This window comes from Haematobia irritans, chromosome 5 (assembly GCF_050003625.1).
Source record: "Haematobia irritans isolate KBUSLIRL chromosome 5, ASM5000362v1, whole genome shotgun sequence".
Taxonomy (NCBI): domain Eukaryota; kingdom Metazoa; phylum Arthropoda; class Insecta; order Diptera; family Muscidae; genus Haematobia; species Haematobia irritans.
The window spans coordinates 76,088,725-76,111,598 of NC_134401.1; the positions used below are offsets into that span (position 1 = coordinate 76,088,725).

General features: G+C 34.5%; 1 protein-coding gene across 9 annotated transcripts in view; it reads right to left on the minus strand.

Annotated features, from left to right (window-relative positions):
• The window catches only part of LOC142239454 (tyrosine-protein kinase Src42A), a 266,830-nt gene that overhangs the window by 73,832 nt on the left and 170,124 nt on the right, over positions 1 to 22,874 (minus strand). For 2 of the 9 annotated variants that reach the window (XM_075311254.1, XM_075311253.1), the window contains exon 1: positions 17,700 to 17,907. The exons of the other annotated variants lie outside the window; for them this stretch is intronic. In XM_075311254.1, the coding sequence (XP_075167369.1) occupies positions 17,700 to 17,809 (110 nt within the window). In that variant the 5' untranslated portion in view covers positions 17,810 to 17,907. Of the gene's footprint in view, positions 1 to 17,699; positions 17,908 to 22,874 lie in introns of those variants that run through there. 9 annotated transcript variants of the gene reach the window in all.

Sequence of the window (22,874 nt, forward strand, 5' to 3'; positions counted from 1 at the left end):
CGGTAATTTAATGTTAGTAACAATTCCTTTCCAAAATTTCCACACATTGAAATCGTCTATTCAAATTTGAACCAATCAAAGACAAAAGTAATGGTAAAGCAAAGATATTTTTATTATTTTGGAATATTTTTCATTTTCTCATTAGTTTATTATCAGATATACTGCTCTCTACTTGGGTTCAAACTGAAAAAGACAGATAAAACAAAAATGCAATTTAATGCCAACGCTACTTCTCAACTTCAAGGTGAATCTTCCAAAAAACCCATACCGCTCTTGGTTTTAAGAAAACTAGGAGTGAAAAAAAATTATAATTTTAAAAGATCAATACGGTACCCACCTTTTGATTGCAAACATATTCTTATATATTTGATAGAAATGATGGAGTTGATGGGATTGATTGGTCAATTTCACGAAATAAAATTGCTCACAATGAATAAAAAATATATTATTTTAGACCGTTTAATGTAAACAGGCTTCAATGGAAAACGGTATTCACATTTCACAATTTCTTACCTTCAATAAACGTAAATTGTTTTCCATTTTTACAATACCACAAAACACAAACACAGGTAATTTCAATTTCTGTCACATATTTTTTTCAAACCTTAACCACGTGGCATTTGTTTTTGCACACTTTATTTATTTCAACCCTTTGTTATGATTTGTTGTTGCGTTCAAAATATATATGCACACATTTTGAATGCAGCAGACAGAATGTCGCCAATCATGTTTTTCAATTTACGCGGAAAACAAAAACCCAACGTTCGTTACGAGTTACTTCCACAGACTGCATCCATCATACATTGTTGAATAAATACCCATTCTCTTTCGCTTTTCCATTGCTCAAAATTACTCAATTTCAATCACAGAGGTGATTGGATCAATCACACGTGTAATTGGAAACGGAAAGTTTTTCAATCACGTTTGTAATTGAAAATTATTTCCGAATTGATTAACAAAGTGATTGAATCAATTAATATTTTAATTGGAAACATAACAAATATCAATCATTTTTTAATTGGGTTTTATTCGGATTTGATTAAATAATTAATTGAATCCATTTCCAAATTCAATTAAGTGTTTAATTGAAAAAATTTTGGTGACAATTTTTTATGTGTAGTTGCTAGTGCCCGTATAAATAAGTTTATTATAAATTGTAATTATAATTAATTAAGTTATAAATAAAGTAAATAAGCACATTCAGTGATTTTAATTTAATTTTATAGACTTCCAATGAAGCTCCTATGGTCAATAAACTGTTTGGCCTTTTTAAGTAAACAATTAAATTTTGGACAATTAAATGCCGCAACAAGGAATAGAAAATCAATAAAAATGTAAACAATAAAACAAACAATGAAAATAAAATTATAAATTTCATCCCAGCGAGGAGTTAAACATGTGCAGTTTGATGTTGAAGTGGAAATGGTTTTCAAATTGTAAAACGTAGATAACAACAATATACAAGTGTAAACAAATGGTAAAAATAAGAAGTGAAAATGTGCGATTTTTTCAGGTTTTTGTTTTAATTTCTTCAATCGAATGAACATCCAAGGCATAAGTATTAATGCAATGCAAATAATTCGTAAATGGAGTACTTCCGCTCTATGATAAATGTATATAAAATTCATTGGACTTCTAAGGTGGAGATCCAAACTACATTTTTGTTATGGAAGCTCGTTTTTTCTGGGTGGTTAATGTCGTATCAAAATTGACTGAATATCCTTTAGACCTTCTGCCGCTTTCAATGCTAGTTTCGGCCGAATACCAACAAATTTTTCAGTGGTGGTTTATCTTCTCTATGTACAATTGGTGATATTTTAGAGTGTACCTATGCTTTTCTTAGAGGTTTCATATGCAGTATGACTAGCCTTTCCGAATATTCCACAAGTATGTATCCAATCTAAGTCCCAACAAAAAATCCGACCATTCTCTCTGGAAGACAGCAAAATTCAAAAATAAACCAATTGTGCAAAACGTCGCAATACTAAACGCCAATGGGCAAAACCCAGTATCGAAAAGGCGAACGAATTTGCGAATAATCTTCAGTTTACCTTTTCAAATTCTTCTTGTGTAACAAGCCATACAGGACGAAATCTTCAACATCAAATAAATAACTATGCAATTAGCGAGCGGCCGTTTGATAAAATAACTACAAAAGATGCTTATGATTCAGCGAATCAAATCAAGGTCGAAAAATCTGGCGGCTTCGATAAAATTAAGGGTGGCATCTTAAGAAATTTACCATGGCATGGATTTATGCGTCTAACCTCAAATATGTCCGGAAAAGTGACCATCTTATTCGCCTACAGAACCATACTAATCGCGAAGCTTCCAAACTTCCAATCAACCTAGAAGATTGCGTCGTTTCAAACTACACGAGTTATTAACCCTTGTGCACTCCTTGAATAAGTGCCCTTTCCACGTGCGGATATTTATAGCGGATTATGGAAATATTTTTATTATTATCTTCTAAAAACATACATTTCGTCCCTTTAATGGATAATTAAAAGTTTCAAAAAAATATCCAATAACTAAAGGAATAAAAATTACGTTTTAAACTCAATGTTGGGTCAAATTGACCCAAAGAGTGCACAAGGGTTAACTCGCTTTAATATATGAAAGAAAGAGAGATTTAATATGAAAAAGAAGACAACAATATAGGAATGGGTTCTAAACTCAGTGAATTGGGATAGTCGCGAGTCTACCAAATTACTTTTGATGAAAATGTCCAAGTCGATGCTTCGTAATACTAAAATTTGATCGATCGATTTTAAATGGAAAAGGTTGTACATACAGAAATACAAAAGTGCTAAATCCAATTGTGATCTTTGTCAAAAATAAAAATCGACGATTACTGAACTCTAATATATGACAAGCACTTTTACGATTGTCTCCAGTCTGTTCTATTTGTTTTTTTGCTGCTGAAAAGTTTAAGAAAGAAATATGTTCAGTATGTATACTGTATTGTTATTTGATTGATTAAAAACAATCAACTCATTTTTTGTTTTGCTTGAAAATGATAAATATGTTATGTACAATTTGGGAATCTCTTCATAATCTTGTTAAAATATTAGGAGTTATTTTGCAAAAAGTATAGTGTTTGACTTTTGAACAATTTTCAATGATCATATGATGTTTGCTTCAGTATGTGGGCTGGGAACCCCATATGTATGAGATTTTTCTCGGTGTGTTTGTATGTAACTCTATTTGTCATGAACGATAGGAGCTGATCATTACCAGCAAATACGCGATTCAAGTGTTTATTAGTTGACAGCAATACCCCAACTAACGGTAGAGGTAATATTATGATGGCGCCGTTGTGAAAAGTAAAACCTACTCAATTAATTCAATAACGAAAACCAATGGTCAACCAACATACATCCTATTAAAAAAAAAACGACAATCACATTGAATTACTTTAATGGATTTTTGGTACGTATGGAAATTAAACCGTACGCTTAGGACAACTTCTTTGTCCACCAGAATGTCTTCAATACATGAAACATAATCACTAGATGATATTTCCAATCTTCAATAGAGTAACCGTTGTATTTATTTAAAAGGTATTTGTCGCTTTAGAAAATCACATATTGACATATTCATTGATATTTGATTTTATTGAAAAGTTGGCTAAAATTGTTTATAGAAAGGGTAAGGACTGTAAGCAGACAGTTGGCCATTCTCAACTCTATGCCATCGGTATACACTGCTCCTGGTATAAGTACATTGAGTCGGACCCAGAAGATTTTGCTGAGTCGTAAAAGTTTTGCTTTTAACATAGAAATTCGGAACATACCCCGCAAAAACTCTCATTACCCGGTAATCTTGTAGGTAAGCCTATTTAAAAATTAATAACCACTTATTAATTGACATTGCTCCGGATTACATTTACACACGCATGTCCTGGGAGGAAAGTACTTTTCCCCAGGCATACCTTTGACCATGAAATAAGTAGTGCTTTTAAAGCATATAATCACCTAATATGTGATCACTTATTCGTAGATATACCAAAGTTTGTAAAATAGTTACTTATTGTCTCAGGCAACCAAATCTCGAAAATATTGACTTCTCTAGCCGATTACAATGGATCAAAATATGGCGAGTAATGTTGTAATATGAACACTACTTGGATAGAAACGAATATTGCAGAAATAAACAAAAATGTAACAAGTCATCTAAATAAGATTACACGCAAATTAATTTCACACTTAAAATAGCAATAAAAGTGGGTTGTTTAAGGGAGTTTGATTCGTTTTATAGACCAAATTAGGGTCGGTATCTACTAAAGGTGGATTTTAACTCCCTTTTTATAAGGCAAATGACAGTTTAAATCTAGTTAAAGTCGATTTTGAAAGTATAATGGGAATGTGGTATAATAAAGCATTTATTTAAAACATAATATGGTAATGTCATTAATTTAAAACACAATTTTTATGAAATATTCGTGAAGAATATTCTTTGACTTTTTTTAAGTAAATGTTCAATTATTTGAATAATTATACCTAATGATACCATCATTTGTTCTATTTTGTCATTAACAGCCAAATGCATAACATGTTGAGAATTACCGAGAAGTATTTATTATTGTCATTACAAGTTAGTAATTATAAATCACCGCAATGTAATGCAATGTGTAATAACAGTTTTACTGCTGGTAATGCAAATTGTAATGAGATGTGGTTACCTAGTTTTTGCTGGAATGTGTTCACAATTTTCATGTAAAGAATAAGAATTTTCTAATAGAACGTCTGTCGGCTGAAAGTTTATTGCACTTCGAAATAGTGAACTAATTTTCATATAAAAAATTTTCATAGTCGTATAAAAATATACGACTATGTTCTAATAGAACGTCTGTCGGCTGAAAGTTTATTGTTCTTCGAAATAGTGAACTATACCCAGCCTTTCATCCGGAAGGCATTCATAAGCTGTAATACACATCGATTTCTTGGAGAAGGACTTATTTCAACATGAAAAATGAATAAACATGATCATGACGATCATGTTTATTCCATGTGCATATTTAGCAAATTTCCAAACAAATTCCAACCAATATTAGTTTTAACCTCAATAGTAAAATATGATTAACGTTCAATGCTTTAGAAACCTTTTCGTTTTCTAAGGTGATTAATTACTTATTTAGAATAAAATTGGGTACATGGTATAAGCATATGGAAATAAATCTGTAGAAATACAGAGTCTCGGTTATTGCCATTTTGATTACATCTCTACTATTTGCTTGTGTGCTTAGAATAATAATTGCATTCATTTTTAACCAAACAATGGAATTTAATTGCTTTTGGGTTTGGTGATGCAAGCAAAATAAAATATCCAGCAATTTAAGACAGCAATTGGTCAAACATTAATTGCCACTTTTGATTGCTGAATTTTTTCAACAATGACGAAAAAACAAAAAACCAGACATACCCGTCATATGGATGAAATATTTCACTATTTTCCACGTTTGAGCTTACAAAGATCCACAGTTTTCACATCACATCCAATATAATAATTATATTTAGTTGTTTTCTTTTGAAAATAAAACCGAAATACATTGTTAGTGTTATTTCTAACACTATCAATGGTACACAGGAAGAAAATTTACTTAGATTCCAATGTTATCAATTCTTGTAAATATTTCACTATTGATTTCAAAACATGAATACTTTTTTGTTTTACAATAAAAATATTTATGAAAACTAGGATCAATCAAATTTTGTTTTTGATACATATACACAAAGCGATTCACGAAGAAGGACTTTCAAATTCAATTTCCAGAATAGCCTTTACAGTCAATTACGCTACTTTAAATTAAGGTTCCAACAATAAATCCTGACTTTTTTGAAGATTTTATAAAGTTAGCTCAAATAATCCAAACACCAGTTAGATTAAGAATCGCCACATGTAGTATTATTGGATTTATTTAAAATCGTAATAAATGTCTTTCGATTTGAACGGAAGGACACACATATGATTTTTTTTAAGTTCGTTAAAGTTGCACACGCACAAAAGAAACGGTTTAGCACCAATTTTGAAGATTGTGTATTTTCCGATTCACAGTTCTTATGAAATCGAAGCTCCTGTTTTGCTATGAAGTATGATGGGGAGTGTGGGATTTGAAGGTTAAATTTATGTGTTTTTTATAAATCTGAAAAAGATTCCAAAACGGATATCTGAACACTACACTGTAATGAGAGTTTTCTTGTCCAAGCAACGAAATTTTGAACAAATGTTTTTTATTATTTTTTTTTTGGATTTAAATTTTTTCTTAAAGGTCAAGTAAAACGGATTGTTTTTTAAGTGTATAAGTCTTTATTTGCGACCATTGTTTTTAGTGTATAGTTTTAATGCATACATGATATACTGGCGCCTCGAAAGGCGTGACATTTGCATGAAATTTCTGGAAAATAAAAATACATTACAGCTTTTCATTGTAAAAAATTGACATGAAGCATGTTATTTTTGATTAAATAATTCCAGCGAAATTTCCAATTAGAAATTGAACGTAATTGTTTTATTTCCAGCAGACATGATTGAAGCAAACTATAGGCGTCTATGTGGATTTTAAGGTCTATGAGGATTTTAATGAAATTTAAAGATTAGATTTATGCTGAATAAGTGAAAAACTTAATTTGTATTTACCAAATTTTACCTATATTCGCATACAGATGTAACGTTTTATGAAAAAATGAACTACGTCGTGCGAAATTTGAAATAAACTGTATTGCGCTTTTTGAGATTTCCACAATTCGTTGTTGAAATAAGGAAAAATAACTTGCTATAGTTTTTAACTACAATATACGAAATTTATCCTTACTATAAAAGAAAAATGAACTAAAAGTAAAGAAAAAAATCATTGGCGCCAATTTTGGACCATTTTCTTACAGTTTTGTTAAACTTGTTCGTAAAGTTATTGCATTTTATATCCACGTTTAGTTCACAACATTTTTGAGACACACTTTATAATAGGGTATGCTTTCAGTACACGAGCAATATTGAATATATATACTAATCTCCTAAATTTTAAGTTAACTAAAAATTTGGTTTCGAAAATAAAATATATGGAAATTACATTAAAAAATTAACATAGAAAATCTGTGTGTATCTTTAGGAGCCTCTTTTATTTAGTAACCTTTAGTTTTTCACATTAAAAAACATTTTGTTGTTTTATTTAAAGACTATTGGTTTAAAAGTAAGGAAATGGTTTTCAAATTAGTGTATGTGAATAGTTTTTTTTTATAATTTTACGATAAAGATGGGTATTAAGTTCACATTATCAAAGTAAAAAAGCCTTTTTCACTGTTAGTTTTCTTCAATAATTCATTTTAAAGAAAAAATTTGCAATTATTTTATTATCTGTTAGCCTGATAGTAATGAGGACTGAATTTTTTAAATTTATGCTTTTTAAATTTATGCATTCCCCACCAAGTTATAATATTTTTTTCAAAAAAGTTATAATTTCTTATTGTTGTTTCAGATTTGTTCTCAATTTTAGCGGATGAACTCGACCTTTATTCCCACCTTAAATGAGTAACATCAAAAAACACTACTTTTTATAAAACTTTTAAAAAAAGTGTGGGTACATTTGTATAACTTATATCATACTCCGATTAACTTTACTTGCACTAACATAAATTGTATGATATAGAGTTCGCTAGAGTTCCGTATCATCTAGGACCTCTATCCCACCGTTAATGGCTTACAATGCACTCGAGTTTCGAGTGCCGGGAAGGCTAGTAATACAATTAAACTAAAACCTAATAAAGCTGATGGCCTCAGTTGCTAAAGCTTCCCCTTATTTTTTTCCCATACTCATCTTATATTTACTATAAGTTTAGTATAGTTTTAAATAAATAGTTAAATAAATAAAACCTAATAATTTTATTTATTTTTTTAATAATTTTTAAAAATAAGTTTAATTTGGCATAAATTTAACGGTGGGAGCCAACGTGGTGCAATGGTTAGCATGCCCGCCTTGCATACACAAGGTCTTGGGTTCAAACCCAGTTTCGACCAAACACCAAACATTTTTTAGCGGTGGATTATCCCACCTCAGTAATACTGGTGACATTTCTGAGTAGTTCAAAGCTTCTCTAAGTGGTTTCACTGCAATGTGAAACGCCGTTCGTACTCGGCTATAAAGAGGAGGTCCCTTGTCATTGAGCTTAACATAGAATCGGGCAGCACTCAGTGATAAGTGATATCACAATGGACTGAATAGTCTAAGTGAGCCTGAAATATCGGGCTGCCACTATACGTAACCTAACCTATCGTTGGACATTTGTTTTAAAGGATTTTAAAAATGTTCTCTTCCATGATGTTCCGATCCTACAAGGCGGTAGTTAGACCTACGATGGCTCATAGCATTTTAAACTGTACATACACTGGAAAAATTTGGTTTGTTATTTGTTATAACATTTTAACTGCAGCTTAATTAATCTCCTTTGCAAACATTCAGTGCAATTTGTATGAGTTATCCAGAACATCGTTGCACGGGCGTTCTTTCCACAGCCCAATGAAATTTTCCTTTTTTCTCTCTAACGTTTTATGAATAAAACGTGGGTATAAAGTTCAAAGACCATACGCATAAGCTCAATATGGACTAAAGCGGAAGAACATTTTTGTACGATTCCCAAAAATACAATTATCATGATTTGGCGCCAATGATTGTTTTCTTTACTTTTAGTCCATTTTTTCTGCAATTTCGTAAAGAGCAGTTATAAAGTATATACGCTTTGTTATACGCTTTGTGAAAATCTCAAAATGTAGAGTACAATTTAGTTCAATTTTCGCACGATTCAGAACAGTTTACTATTTTTCCTCTGTACTATGGAGTAAATGAAAAAGTTTACTACACTGAAAAAAATATTGCCGTGAGGTCAAAGATTTCATGTCTTTAAAATATGAATGCAAATTTTGCCTAGCATAGAAGACGCATTTCTCTAATATAAAGTTTTTTTCCTTGTCCAAAAGTCGATAATCTTTTCAATGAAGTCGTATTGTCCTTATAATTAAGTGATTTGACTTAAATATGGGTATCTTAACATGAAAGAAAAAAACGTTTGAGCTAAGGTCAACTGGACTTTAATAATTCAGAAAAATTCTTTAAATTTAATGAAATTGTCTATAACTAACTTGGTTGTCTGTTTGCATCTTGACTACAAACCAAGAAATCGTTCAAATATACGACATGTTTTCCAAAACTTTATTTTAAAGAAGTTTTTACTTGAAACATAGCATAATTTCTACTGGAAGTCGAGTCTTAATTGGGAAAACAAAGTTGTCGTTAACTAGTTTTGAAAGAACTTTGATAGCATATGAAGAAAAAAAGCTGAAAAAGCGAAAAATTAAAAATTGCTTCCTAGAAGCAAGTACACAAAACCCAAATTTAAAAGAGAATTGTGTCTTAAAAGTATCCTTACTTGTATTCTCCGCTTCTTTGGCTCGGAATCAATACCAAATTTTTTAAAGTAAAGACAAAATCTTTGGAACCGGGCATGCTTTTTTTTCAGTGTACAGTCTTATATATTTGAAGGTAGATTCCATGTTTGTTTATCTATCAGACAAGTGTGCTATCCATAGAAATCGGGAAAATACTGGCGCAAAACGTTTTTAAAGGACTCTGATAGCACCAGAGATGGTCTGTATCAAACTTTTTTAGGTTTGCGACTGTCGTAAAGTTGTAAACGTCGTAAACGTCACATACGCGTCGTAAATGTAGAAAAAGTAAAAAAAGTCGCAAACTGAAAATACTTTAGTCGCGTCAGCTAGGCAGCGAATGCGAGACGATGGTATGTGCGAAAAAGTTTCAATTCTTAGGAATATTCACAATTTTCGGTTTTAGTCCCCACATTTTCCCTATTGCCTTTTGCACGAGTACAGGGTAACCGTGGATTTTCTCGTCCTTTCTTAGCTTTCAAGTTCAGTCTCCTGTCTAATATAACCCCAAGGTATTTTGCACACTCACCAATGGGAATTTCGATACCACCTAAGAAAATAGGCTTGACCATGGGAAAACTTTCACAAATTTCTGCAGAAACTCACAGCGAATGCTGTCAAACTAAATTAAAAAATGTTCAGGATTTCTTCTATTCAAAATTTGGTTTTCTACAGTAGGTTTACGACTTTTGCGACATACGTATTATACCGTCGCAAATGTATGTCGCAAAAGTCACAGTTTGTGACAGGCCAACCCTGGATAGCACATGAGGGAAAAAACGAATAAATTCGAATTCATCTCTTACGATTCAAAACTCGAATTCAAAAGAGAATTGTGTCCTAAATGGATTTTTACTTCAATTCAATTATTAGTTTACCCGCAGTGCGCTGTTGAAATGTCTGTAAGAATCACTGACCACAATGTTTTTTTCTGGTCTTATGTCATAAATAATCGCATTTGTGTTAATAATATGGTTATAATCCATATTACCACAAAAATTTCTGTAGAGTCGAATTTATTCTGTAAGAATATTTGAAAGTCATTCAATATAACTTTAGCATAGAGGATATTTTGACTAAAGTACGGGAGGTAGCAAAAGGCCGACATATTTCATCCATATTATTTTGGTCAAAACTAGGGACTTTTAAAGTACGAATATATCGTCATGAACTATTTTTCTGTGTCAAATTTTAAAGCCGGTACATCATCACGGAAAAAATTTATCACAAAGTTAAAATTTTACTGATCGATTTAAACTGTATATTTCATGTGTTCCTATATTATTATTTTTTTATTTGTTTTTTAACAGTTTGTCCAAAAATCTGGCCTAGTTTAGCGATTCGTAATATGCTCAATATGATTCAGTGCCAATATTCAATATGTAAATCCCTCAATTACATCATACACCGGTTCAATATTTTATTGTTTACAACATTTAAGCCATTTTATGGCAAAGTTCAAAAAGCTGCCAAGAAAAACAAAAAGTAACATAATAACCTCTAAGAGCACACTTTTGGTTAATTTTTGCCAGTGAGATGTAAACATTGAACAGAAATATAGTATGGTTATAGTGAAATTTTCATATTTTCCGATCTATATGCAATATTATCGCTCAATCACTATGCACGTCCATCATGATGGTTACCAAGACTGTGAGTATTATGACTGGTGATATTGATGTCATTTTTCCACTGTAATGCAATCATCATTACTGCCTCCATTTGCATAACAAATTACAATGAAAAAGCCAGAGCTTAAGACTCATCAGATCACTCAATCTAAACCAATGGTGTAAACTAGACATTTGCATGAACTATCGTAGATTCGGGTACAATTTGAATCGATCACATTATGCAAGCCCTACACATAGACTTTTGTAACTGATTTAGCTACTGAACCACTGCTACAGAGGATGATTGTATTTCAGTTGCCATGAACGAAAATGTGAGCTCTCAAATAACATCGCCTCAACCGCATTGCTGGAGAATCCACGTGATATTATAGAAACCTTGTTCATGATTAATTGAAGAAATCATAGAACTTTTGTACTCATTTTATATTGAAATAAATATCAACTGACTTCCTCAAAAGACAAACTTGAATAGTAACGCGAGTTAAACATTTTTTAAATGAAATGGATTTCAAAAATCTGCAGAAAAATAGGATCCTAGACCACTTGTTCAAGGTCATGGTGTTTGCCTGATAATCTTCTTAAGATATTCTTGCGATATTTAACTCCAGTTTCAGAAAATTATTTACTTATTTTTGTGATATTGGTGTGACATCGACGTATGAAATACTGTTTAGTTAAAATTTTCTAAAATTAAACAAAATTTTCCTCCTGGTGTGTGCATTGTTTTTTGAGTGTAATAGATACTTTATTTTTTTATAAGGTTTAACTTAGAAAAAACAAGCTGTGTAGTGAATATATGCTACAAGTTCATTAGTTACATTTTTCATTTTAGCCATCTCTCGGCAAATTTTCTTTGCATAAACTATTTTCTTTTTAAGAAAATGGAGGGATTAAGATGTACTATGTTTGAAGATTTTCATTGCAAAAGTTTATCTGTTCATAATACTAAGAACGTATACCAAAAATTTCAAATCAGACTTGTTCTGCGGACATGGGCCATGTATGGTATGAAGTTTGTTGAGGGTTTCAGAAGAATTTTATTCTTTTTCTATATCATTGAAAAAATTTTCTAACACATCCTACCTGGTATCACAAAGTTTCAAGATTTTATATTCCGGTACTTCCATGTTAGCTGTTTAACATTTTAGAAATATTTCGTTGTAGTTGTTCGACGTAATATCGTATGCATTTTAATTCGGTATTGTTGGATCCATTCGTAGAACGACAAACTAATCCAATACGGATCAGAACGAAACCAGCTATACACTTGAAACTTGGTACAAGTAGTTCTTATTGATGTATCTCGGATGGTATTGCAAATGGATCATATGAGATCATCTATGATAGGCCTATGATCTATGACCTCTAACAACCATGCAAAAATTCGATCCCCAGCTATGGCTTGCGTAGCCTCATCCGATCCGGATCGGATTTGCTACGTGATGTTAGTCTATGACCTCTAACAACCCTGCAAACATTGGTCCATATCGGTCCATAATTATAAATACTCAAACTTCATTGAATCCAGTTGAAATTTGGTACGCTATATCAATATATGACCTTTAATCACCATGCACAAATTTGCATATAGCCACCATTTAAACCGATTCCCAGATTTTACTTTTTGAGCCTCTTGGAGAATCAAATTTTATAAGTTCAGTATTGTTGTCAGTTTAGTTTGCTCTACTGCAAATGTAAATATCGATTGTAATACTCTGTACTACTTCATGACTAATTGAATAACCTTAACTATAAATATTAAATTTGGATATCTAGTAATCCCAAATTCGATTTCTCGTAGTTTTGCGACTGATAACGACAAAAGCGAAAGGCATAAAAGAAATCGAATAAAAACAAAAGGCACAAAAAGAAATCGTTTCAGTTAGAAATCTGTATTAGGAAATACAATTTTAATTCAAGACTTTCTTTTAATTCATACTAAACGATTGTAGGGGAAACCCATAAAAACGATGAATTAAGAGATTTACTGATTTAAAATTTGTTCAAATAAATTTGTACCAATGAGAAAAATTATCATCATTTTAGTTGAAAAGATAAAACGAAATGCTAAAGGCGGAGCAAAACTATACAAAAGAAATTTCGTTGGAATCGGCTTTAGATTTAATTTTAATGATTGCAAGAATATTGAGCAATATTGATGGGTTGTGGTTTTTAAAATTACACCAGTCTGAATTGAGAAATACATAAATACGGGAGATGTATATAAATCATAAGTTGTGAATCATAGAATTTAGCTGCAAAAAATGTTTAGACAATATTGGGTAAAGAATCAGTTAAAAGAGAAATATTGTTTTTTAATTAGCAGACAATTTTGCTGAACAACGCCAATTGGTGAAGGCCTTTTGCCCGAAATCTAGTTAAAATCGATTACCAAGTACTGTGTACATTTACCAAAATTTACCATGAACGGTGTACAACTGTTAACCACCTTATTTTTGAAATCTTATAATAAATTTTATTACAAATAACTAAATACTTTAAACTAAAGTGAAGAAAGTTATATTAAAAGAAATTATTTGTTAAATTTTGTTAAAATTTACCATAATGGTAAATTTTAACAAAAACCGTTGTAGTCTGTTAACTATTTACATCGCTATACAAAGTTCAAACTGAACACAATTTAAGTTATCTACGAAATTCGAATTTAATTAAACTGTGTACTTCAGGCTAAGCAAAATATAATTATAATAATCGTTCTAGTATTGGGAAACATTTTCAATTTCAATTTCATGAACTAATATGAAATTAATTTAAAAATTTCGTTGGCTTTTTTGTAGGTACTTTCGCAATGTTGAAGTGAAAACTAGTTGTTAGCTTTATTAAAAAAACAAGTAAGTAAAGTAGAAAGTCGGGCGGGGGCCATTATATCATACCCTAAAACACCCCTACTGAATTAGTAAACATAAGCATTTGTGGGGTATCATTGGTATTAAAAAAGAGGAAATCTATTAATGTGGATAATAAATCCAAATTCGTGAAAATCGGGTAATATTGTTATGTAAGAGTTACATGTAAATCTAAATACGATCGGATAATTCTTAAAAATTTGAAACTTAAGTAGCATTGGTTAATAAATAAGAGTATTATGGCGAAATTTGGGAAAATCGAGCGATGTATATATATGGGAGCTATATTTAAATCTGAAGCGATTTGGAAGATATTTTGCAGGTTTGGTTGATATTACAGGAGATAACCTTGTGCTAAATTTGAGTAAGATCGGTTAATAAATGAGGCCACTATGGTCAAAAATAAGGTTATTAGGGACACATTTTTTAAAATCGGGCGCTGCGTATATATGGGAGCTACATTTAAATCAGAACCGATTTGGAAGATATTTTGCAGATTTGGTTGATACCACAGAACGTTACTGTGTGCTAAATTTGAGCAAGATCGGAAATAAATAAGGCTTTTATGACCAAATTTTCGAAAATCAGGCGATACATATATATGGGAGCTATATTTAAATCTGAACCGATTTCCATGATTTTTGGCACATATAGTTAGTACTATAGAAGATTAGAGTACGCCAATATTGAGTAAAATCGGTTGATAAAAAAGGGATTTATGGTCACATTTGGGAATATAGGGCGATACATATATACGAGGGCAGTTCGGAAACTTCTTAGCCTAGCACAAAAAGCGCGGTATAAACAGAAAAAAGTTAAGTGTTTTGGAAACTTCCATCTCTGTTATGAACACATGTTAAATTTTGTTTCGATCTGGCAACTCCTTCATATAGAAACAGGTGTTCAAAAAAGACGCATTCGCAATTTCTTGACAATGGAAAAATTAGAAATGCGTGCTGTCATTAAATATTTACATAAAAAGGTTTATCGGAACAAGAAATTCATAATGATATGGTGAATGTGTTAGGTGAAAGTGCTCCTTCATATGCAACAGTAAAAAATTGGGTTGCTGAATTTAAACGTGGTCTACAAGCATTGAAGATGAACCATTTAATTTTGCATGAGGAACTACAGATGAAAAAGCTTTCTGCAAGATGGGTACCGCATTTGTTAACAGTCGACCAAAACGCATAAGAATGAACATTTCTCAACCTTGTTTGGATCGTTTTAAGCGAAATAAAATGGATTTTAAGCGTCGTTTCATAACTGTTGATGAGACATGGATCCACCACTATACTCCAGAGACAAAAGAACAATCCAAACAATGGTCTGAAGCTGGAGGAAGTGTCCCAAAGAAGGCAAAAACAATTCAATCGGCTGGTAAGGTTATGGCAACGGTTTTTTGGGACTTCAAAGGTATTTTATTGATTGACTATCTGCAAAAGGGTAAAACAATAAATTCAGAGTACTATTGCAACCTTTTGGATCAATTAAATGTACAAATTCGAGAGAAACGTCCTGGCGTACAACACAAAAAAATAATTTTTCTTCAAGACAACGAACTAGCGCACAATAGTGTTTTAACAATGGCTAAAATCGATGAATTAAAGTACGAGTTGCTTGACCACTCACCTTATTCTCCTGATTTAGCTCCCAGTGACTTGTTCCCACATCTAAAAAAATCCTTGCTGGCAAGCGTTTTACCTCAAATGAAGATGCAATTACAGTTGTAAACCACTACTTTGAAGACCTTGAGGTAAACTATTTCAATCAAGGGATAGAATTGCTAGAAAAGCGTTGGACTAAGTGTATTGCAGTTTCAGGAGATTATATTGAAAAATAAAAATATTTTTGAAAAACTAACTATTCTCTTTCATTGAATAGTTAGAACCGCCCTCGTAGTGGAGCTACAGCTAAATCTGGACCAATTTCGATTATTTTTTGCACATAGAGTACGTACTATAGAAAATTAGATTTGGCCAACTTTGAGTAAGATGGGTAGATAAATAAGGGACTTATGGCCAAATTTGGGATAATCGGGTGATACATACACCCTAAAAAAATCGCTTCTGTAACGTAACATATACCCCAAACACATTTTGCTTCAACCATATATATTTTCAGGTTTGTCCAAACAAAATATTGTTTGTATTGTTCAAACATATTATGTTTCACATTAGGGCATACACTGGTAGAAAAAATTTTAATGAAATTTTCTTTGTGTGGATATATTAAAGATCCAATTGGTTACTTCCATTATTTTATTTTCAGCATACTCTCTAGGTCTCTCTTTCTAAACGCATATATGTTTATAGGCTATTTCTAAATTAATATATGTTTGCATCTAAGCATATTATATTTACAAACAGTTTATGTCCCAAACATAATATGTTCTAACATATTAACATATATGTCCCAAACATTTTATGCTAGTTTATGAACATTATATGCTTGTACTTAAAAATATTGTGTTAAAAAAATTTGAGTTCCAAACATATAATTTTTACACCCAAACATATGAAAAACAGTCTTTTTCGTCCGTGTATATATGAGAGCTATATCTAAATCTGAACCGATTTCGATGAAATTTAGCACACTGAAAGGATGGTAAATATGATTACTTTGTGGAAAATTTGACGCTGAGCGGTTAATAAATAAGCGAAATCGGGTGATACATATATATGGGAGCCACCGTGGTGCAATGGTTAGCATGCCCGCCTTGCATACACAAGGTCGTGGGTTCGATTCCTGCTTCGACCGAACACCAAAAAGTTTTTCAGCGGTGGATTATCCCACCTCAGTAATGCTGGTGACATTTCTGAGGGTTTCAAAGCTTCTCTAAGTGGTTTCACTGCAATGTGGAACGCCGTTCGGACTCAGCTATAAAAAGGAGGTCCCTTGTCATTGAGCTTAACATGGAATCGGGCAGCACTCAGTGATAAGAGAGAAGTTCACCAATGTGGTATCATAATGGACTGAATAGTCTAAGTGAGCCTGATACATCGGGCTGCCACCTAACCTAACCTAACCTAACCATATCTAAATTTGAGCCGATTTTTCATTCACATTCAATAGCGTTCGTCCTTGTGCCAAACAAACGCCATATACCAAATTTTATCAAAATCGGTTAATAATTGCGACCGGAACCTTGTGAAAAAGAAATACATGGACATACGGACACCTTCAATAGTTTAATGTGCACCAAGTGATCTAAAATATATAATTCTTACATAACTTTAATAAAAAGTTACTAAAAAGTTTCAAATAGTACTACCAAGTATTGGAGATTTTAATCTGCCCAATGTCCCCACATGGGGACATCCTTTTTTCCTAAAAAGTGTCAGTTTTTTATTGAAATCTTTTTATTTAGTCGTTACTGAGTTAATAAAAACCCATATAATCAATTTCTGTCCAGCAGTTTCGCTTTGGGCGTTAATGGGTTAAAGATTGTAAAGAGTTTTTTAGTCTAAAATTCAAGATTTTATCCGGGAACATAGTTTTAAATTCCAGAAACTGAGTCTATTTGCACCTTTTTTCTTTGTATTTGAAAATTTTACACTGGTATTTAAATATAAATACTGCTTTTTGGAAAATTACTAGGACAATTTATGACTTTGAGTTACGATATTTTTTATGAATGAAAGGCGAATGTATCGTGAATATGAACTACAATGCTGATATTGAGATATTTTTGAGTGCTCCCGTGTTTTTAAAGCCCATGGTATAACAAGTTGTGTAGTCAATAGTGGGAAGGAACACTTACGGTTTTTCATTTAAAAATTCACCCCGCGTAAATTCCGATAGCCGTCGTGATTTGCCTTTTTTGGACGATGCGGGCGCTGCCGACACACTATTGCCATTTGTAGTGGTCATAGTAGTTGTGGTAGATGTGCTGGTATTAGACAAAGCTGATGGTGTTGAAGAGTTTGTGGTATTTCTACTTGGCAAACATGGGCAAGGTAGCTGCTCCTCAGTATAGGTTAGGTTAAGGTTAGGTTAAAGTGGCCGCCCGATTAAGATTCAGGCTCACTTAGACTATTCAGTCCATTGTGATACCACATTAACTAAAAGTACCTATTACATATGGGCACTTCTAGTTTTAACCGCTGAACCTTCTTGATTATTTTTCTTTGTTGAACCAACCAGATTGTTCCAAAAACAGTAGCAGACTGCTTAAGTTAACGTTTTCCAGATCCGCCAGTAATCTGAAGCTATATGCTCCTAAAAGTTGCTTGCGCTTTACACAAAATGCAGGACACTCACACAAGAGGTGTTTAATTGATTCTTTTTCCTCCGCATCATGACAGCTCATACAATAGTCATTATACTTCGCGCCAATAGTTTTTGCAAAATCGCCTATCAGGCAGCGACCCGTTATAGCAGATATCAGGAGTGATATCTGACGTCTCGAGAACATTAGCATATCTAGTGTGCGGTTTAAGTTGAAATGGGGCCATATTTGCTTGGTGTCGTTACAACCCTTGCTATTCTCCCATCGAACATTTGCCATCATAACAGCCTTCTCACGCAGCATGAGCTTGCAGGTAGCTAGGGGCATACCAACAAATTCTAGTTCCCCTGGAATATGTAAGGTAGTCCCTAGCCTTGCCAACTCATCCGCTTCGCAGTTCCCCGGTATGTTCCTATGGCCAGGCACCCATATTAGGTGAATATTGTACTGCTCAGCCATCTCATTGAGAGATTTGCGGCAGTCGATGGCCGTTTTCGAGTTGAGGAACACAGAGTCCAAGGATTTTATTGCAGGTTGACTGTCTGAGTATATATTAATGCCCACATTTTTTGGAACATTACTTCTCAGCCAATTCGCCACCTCTCTTATTGCTAATATTTCAGCCTGAAAAACACTACAGTGATTAGGTAATCTTTTCGCTATTCGAAGTTCCAGATCATTAGAATATACTCCGAACCCCACTTGTCCATCCAATTTGGAGCCATCAGTGTAGAAATCTATATATTCTTTATTCCCCGGGGTCTGTGTGCACCACGCCTCACTGTTGGGGATTAGAGTCTCAAACTTTTTGTCGAAAAGTGGACTCGCCAAAGTGTAATCCACTACGTTAGGCACATCTGGCATTGTTTTGAGGACAGAACTGTGACCGTAACCTTTTTCCGACCACAGCGATAGTTCGCGCAACCGCACAGCCGTTGTTGCAGCTGACTGTTTGGCCAAAATGTCTAAAGGCAATAGATGCAGCACGACATTAAGGGAATTTGTTCCTGTCTTGCTGAATGCGCCTGAAATACACAAACACGCCATACGCTGAACTTTATCTAAACAAGTCGGTTTCTGAAGTGCCGGCCACCAGACTACAACACCATATAGCATTATAGGTCTAACCACTGCCGTGTATAGCCAATGCACAATTTTTGGTTTCAGTCCCCACTTTTTTCCTATTGCCTTTTTGCACGAGTACAAAGCTACAGTTGCCTTTCTCGCCCTTTCTTCAATATTAAGCTTAAAGTTCAGCTTCCTGTCCAAAATAACGCCAAGGTATTTTGCACATTCACCAAAGGGAATTTCAATACCCCCTAAGGAAATAGGCCTAACCGTGGGAGTTTTGCGATCGTTGCAGTACATGACTAATTCTGTCTTTGCAGGATTTACCCCAAGACCATTGTCTTTCGCCCATTTCTCAGTCATCCGGAGGGCCCTCTGAATAATATCTCTGATTGTGGATGGGAATTTTCCCCTGACTGCCAGAGCCACATCATCTGCGTATGCCACCACTTTTATCCTTTCTTTTTCTAGAGTAACCAGAAGGCTATTTATAGCAACATTCCAAAGAAGAGGTGATAGGACTCCTCCTTGGGGAGTGCCTCTGTTCACATACCTTTGTATGTTTGCTTGTCCTAGTGTGGCTGAAATACGTCTCTTCATTAGCAGTTCGTCTAACAGCCTGAGTATACATGGATCAACATTCAGAGTTGTCAGTCCATTTAATATCGAGCTCGGATGGACATTATTGAACGCCCCTTCGATGTCTAGAAACGCCACGATTGTGTATTCTTTGACAGATAGTGAGCTTTCAATAAAGCTGACTAGTTCATGTAGTGCGGTCTCAGTAGACCTGCCCTTCGAGTATGCATGCTGTCGTTTCGAGAACAAACTTGAATCGATGCTAGTTCTAAGATAAATATCTATCATCCTCTCCAGAGTCTTAAGTAGGAATGAGGATAAGCTGATTGGTCGGAAATCCTTCGCCCTCGAGTGAGAGGCTTTTCCCGCTTTAGGTATGAAAACGACTTTTGTTTCCCTCCACTTTCCTGGGATATATGATAAGTTGATACATCCTTTATATATCACCGACAACCAGGGGATAATTTTGTCAGTTACAGCTTGTAACTCCGCCGGAGTAATTCCATCAGGTCCAGGGGATTTGAATGGTCCAAAGCTATTTAGCGCCCATCTTATTCTAGTTTCCGATACAATTTCCTCGACAGGAAACGACCGCTGAGCAACTGTGGCACCGCCAGTACATGGTTCAACCGTCTGATTTCCAGGAAAATGTGTGTCCAATAGTACCTCCAGCGTCTCCTTACTGGACGTTGTCCAATTGCCCTCCGATGTTTTAATGAAACCTGGAGCGGAGTTGGTGGATGCTAGAACCTTCCGTAGTCTGGAAGCCTCGGACGTATTCTCAATACTGCTGCAGTAAGCATTCCAAGAGTTATGCTGAGCCTTTCTCAGTTCTCGCTTGTATCCTCTCAGATTCTTCTTGTAAGCGTCCCAGTCCTCAGGGGCTCTGGTGGACTTTGCCTTGTTAAAGAGCTTCCTGCAGGATTTCCTCATATTACTTAATTCCGTAGACCACCATGGTGGTCGATGTTTCCCCCTTGGCTTTCCTCTAGGGCATGCAGCTTTCAGTGAGATGTTGAAGGCCTTAGTAATCCGCTCCACTGCGTGTTCGATATCTTGCACATTTCTCATATTTGTCTCTGTTATTTCCGGTATCATCATATTGAACGATTCCCTATACCTATTCCAGTCAGCTTTCCTAACATTTGGCGGAAATATGATCTTGGTGATATGAACGTCAAATTTGAAACTGATGTAGCGATGATCTGAGAAGCTGTGTTCACTTAAAACCTGCCACTCAGATATCATTTCATTTAGTTCTTGCGAGGCCAAGGTGATGTCCAAAACCTCTTGCCTGTTTTTAGTGACAAAGGTTGGGACATCTCCCTTGTTGCAAACTACCAGATTAGTACGCAAAATAAACTCTATTAGCGACTCTCCCCTTGCATTAGTATCACTACTTCCCCATATACTATGATGTGCATTCGCATCGCATCCCATAATGAGTTTCGCCTTTGTTTTCAGTGACTCCTCCACTAAGGTCTTAACGGCATATGGAGGCATCTCCCTGTCATGTCCCATGTAGACCGAAGATACCCAATATTTGCATTTGGCTATTTCTAAACTTGCAACGACAGTGTCTGTATTGCACATTGAGGGAAGCAGAAACAAATTGAGCTCGTTTTTAGCAATTATACAGGCTCGATTTACATCATTACCAGTATACTGCAATAGTTTGAACCCCGGAGTACTTAATTCACATATTTTGTTTTTGTAAACATATGGTTCTTGAATAAGAACTATATCTATGTCCCCTTTGATCAGGAGAACTTTTAAGGCAGCACATGCAGCCTTACAATGATGAAGATTTATCTGGAGGATCCGTAGGACCATCGAGATTTTCAACAACCGTCACATCAGCCGCTTCGATCGAGTCATCAAGAATGTCCTCTTCAGAGATATCGGTGACTCTCGCAATAACCATAGGTTCGACTTTGGTGAGTTCTGAGGCAATAGAAGCCTCCTCACGCATACGGTATCTATCCATGTCTTCAACTTTGGTATCTCCCTCGACTTCGCAAGAGGATCCGCTTACTTCTGATTCAGACAGAGGCTTGTCCATTTCTGAATCCTTTAGCTGATCGTTTTTATACACCTTCATTTGGATATAATGAAAGCCATAACATACACGGCCCTGGGACTTTGCCAGATGTGGCAAAGACTGAGTGTTCAATATAAACACTGCATGCCGTCTTGGTCCATCCACTTCATCCAAACGGCCAACCTTCCAATCAGCTGTTGGAAGATCTGGATTGCATCGTTTCAGTCTATTTAAAATAGATTCAGGGTCAGAAGGGTTTGCAGGTATCCAGGCATGTGCTCTAGGTCTAGCCGGTATGTCTTTCTTCTCGACTAACTCTAGAGCAGCTCCTTCCCAAACTTCACCAATTAGTATCAGAGCAGCTTTAAAACATTCTATAGACCTCTGGTCCTCAAATGCGACTAGCTTAAATCGTCCTTGATACCAACCAGCCTCTTGGTGTCGAGGATCTGGGCCGGGAAACTTTTCCAGTACCTGTGAGTAGACGACAGATAGAGCATTCTCAATTTCCCCCCATTTTTTCTTTGGAACCATACCGTCCAATGCTCCTTTATTAATGATAGCCATCACAAGGCTATCTTTAGCAACTGAGGCAAACGATCTTTGATCCCTTTTGGAGGATGGCAGCTCATCCGGCGATCGTTCCCTTTTTCCAGTCTCAAGAATTCCTTGAGCCCATTTTAAGGAATCGCTTTGTTTAGCCGACAACGTGCTTGGGTCGACTGATCCTAACTTCTTTAGGATAAACAAAGCATTTCTGCGTTCCTTGAATCTCTTTCGTGAGGGATTACCTCCTTTTGATGTCGTTACCTTAGAAAAAGTTCGACTTGTCAGTGTGTCGCCACCTGTCGACCCGTCTACAGGTCGACTAATTGGGCCTAACTCTTGGTCATTGCCCAGATTTATAACTCCAGTCGATACCCGTCCACTGGGCCCTGAAGTTAGCAACCCAGTGGATGACTTGGAATTTCGCTGCATGGTGGCTTAATATCCCACCACACTTGAAATTCGTAGTAGGT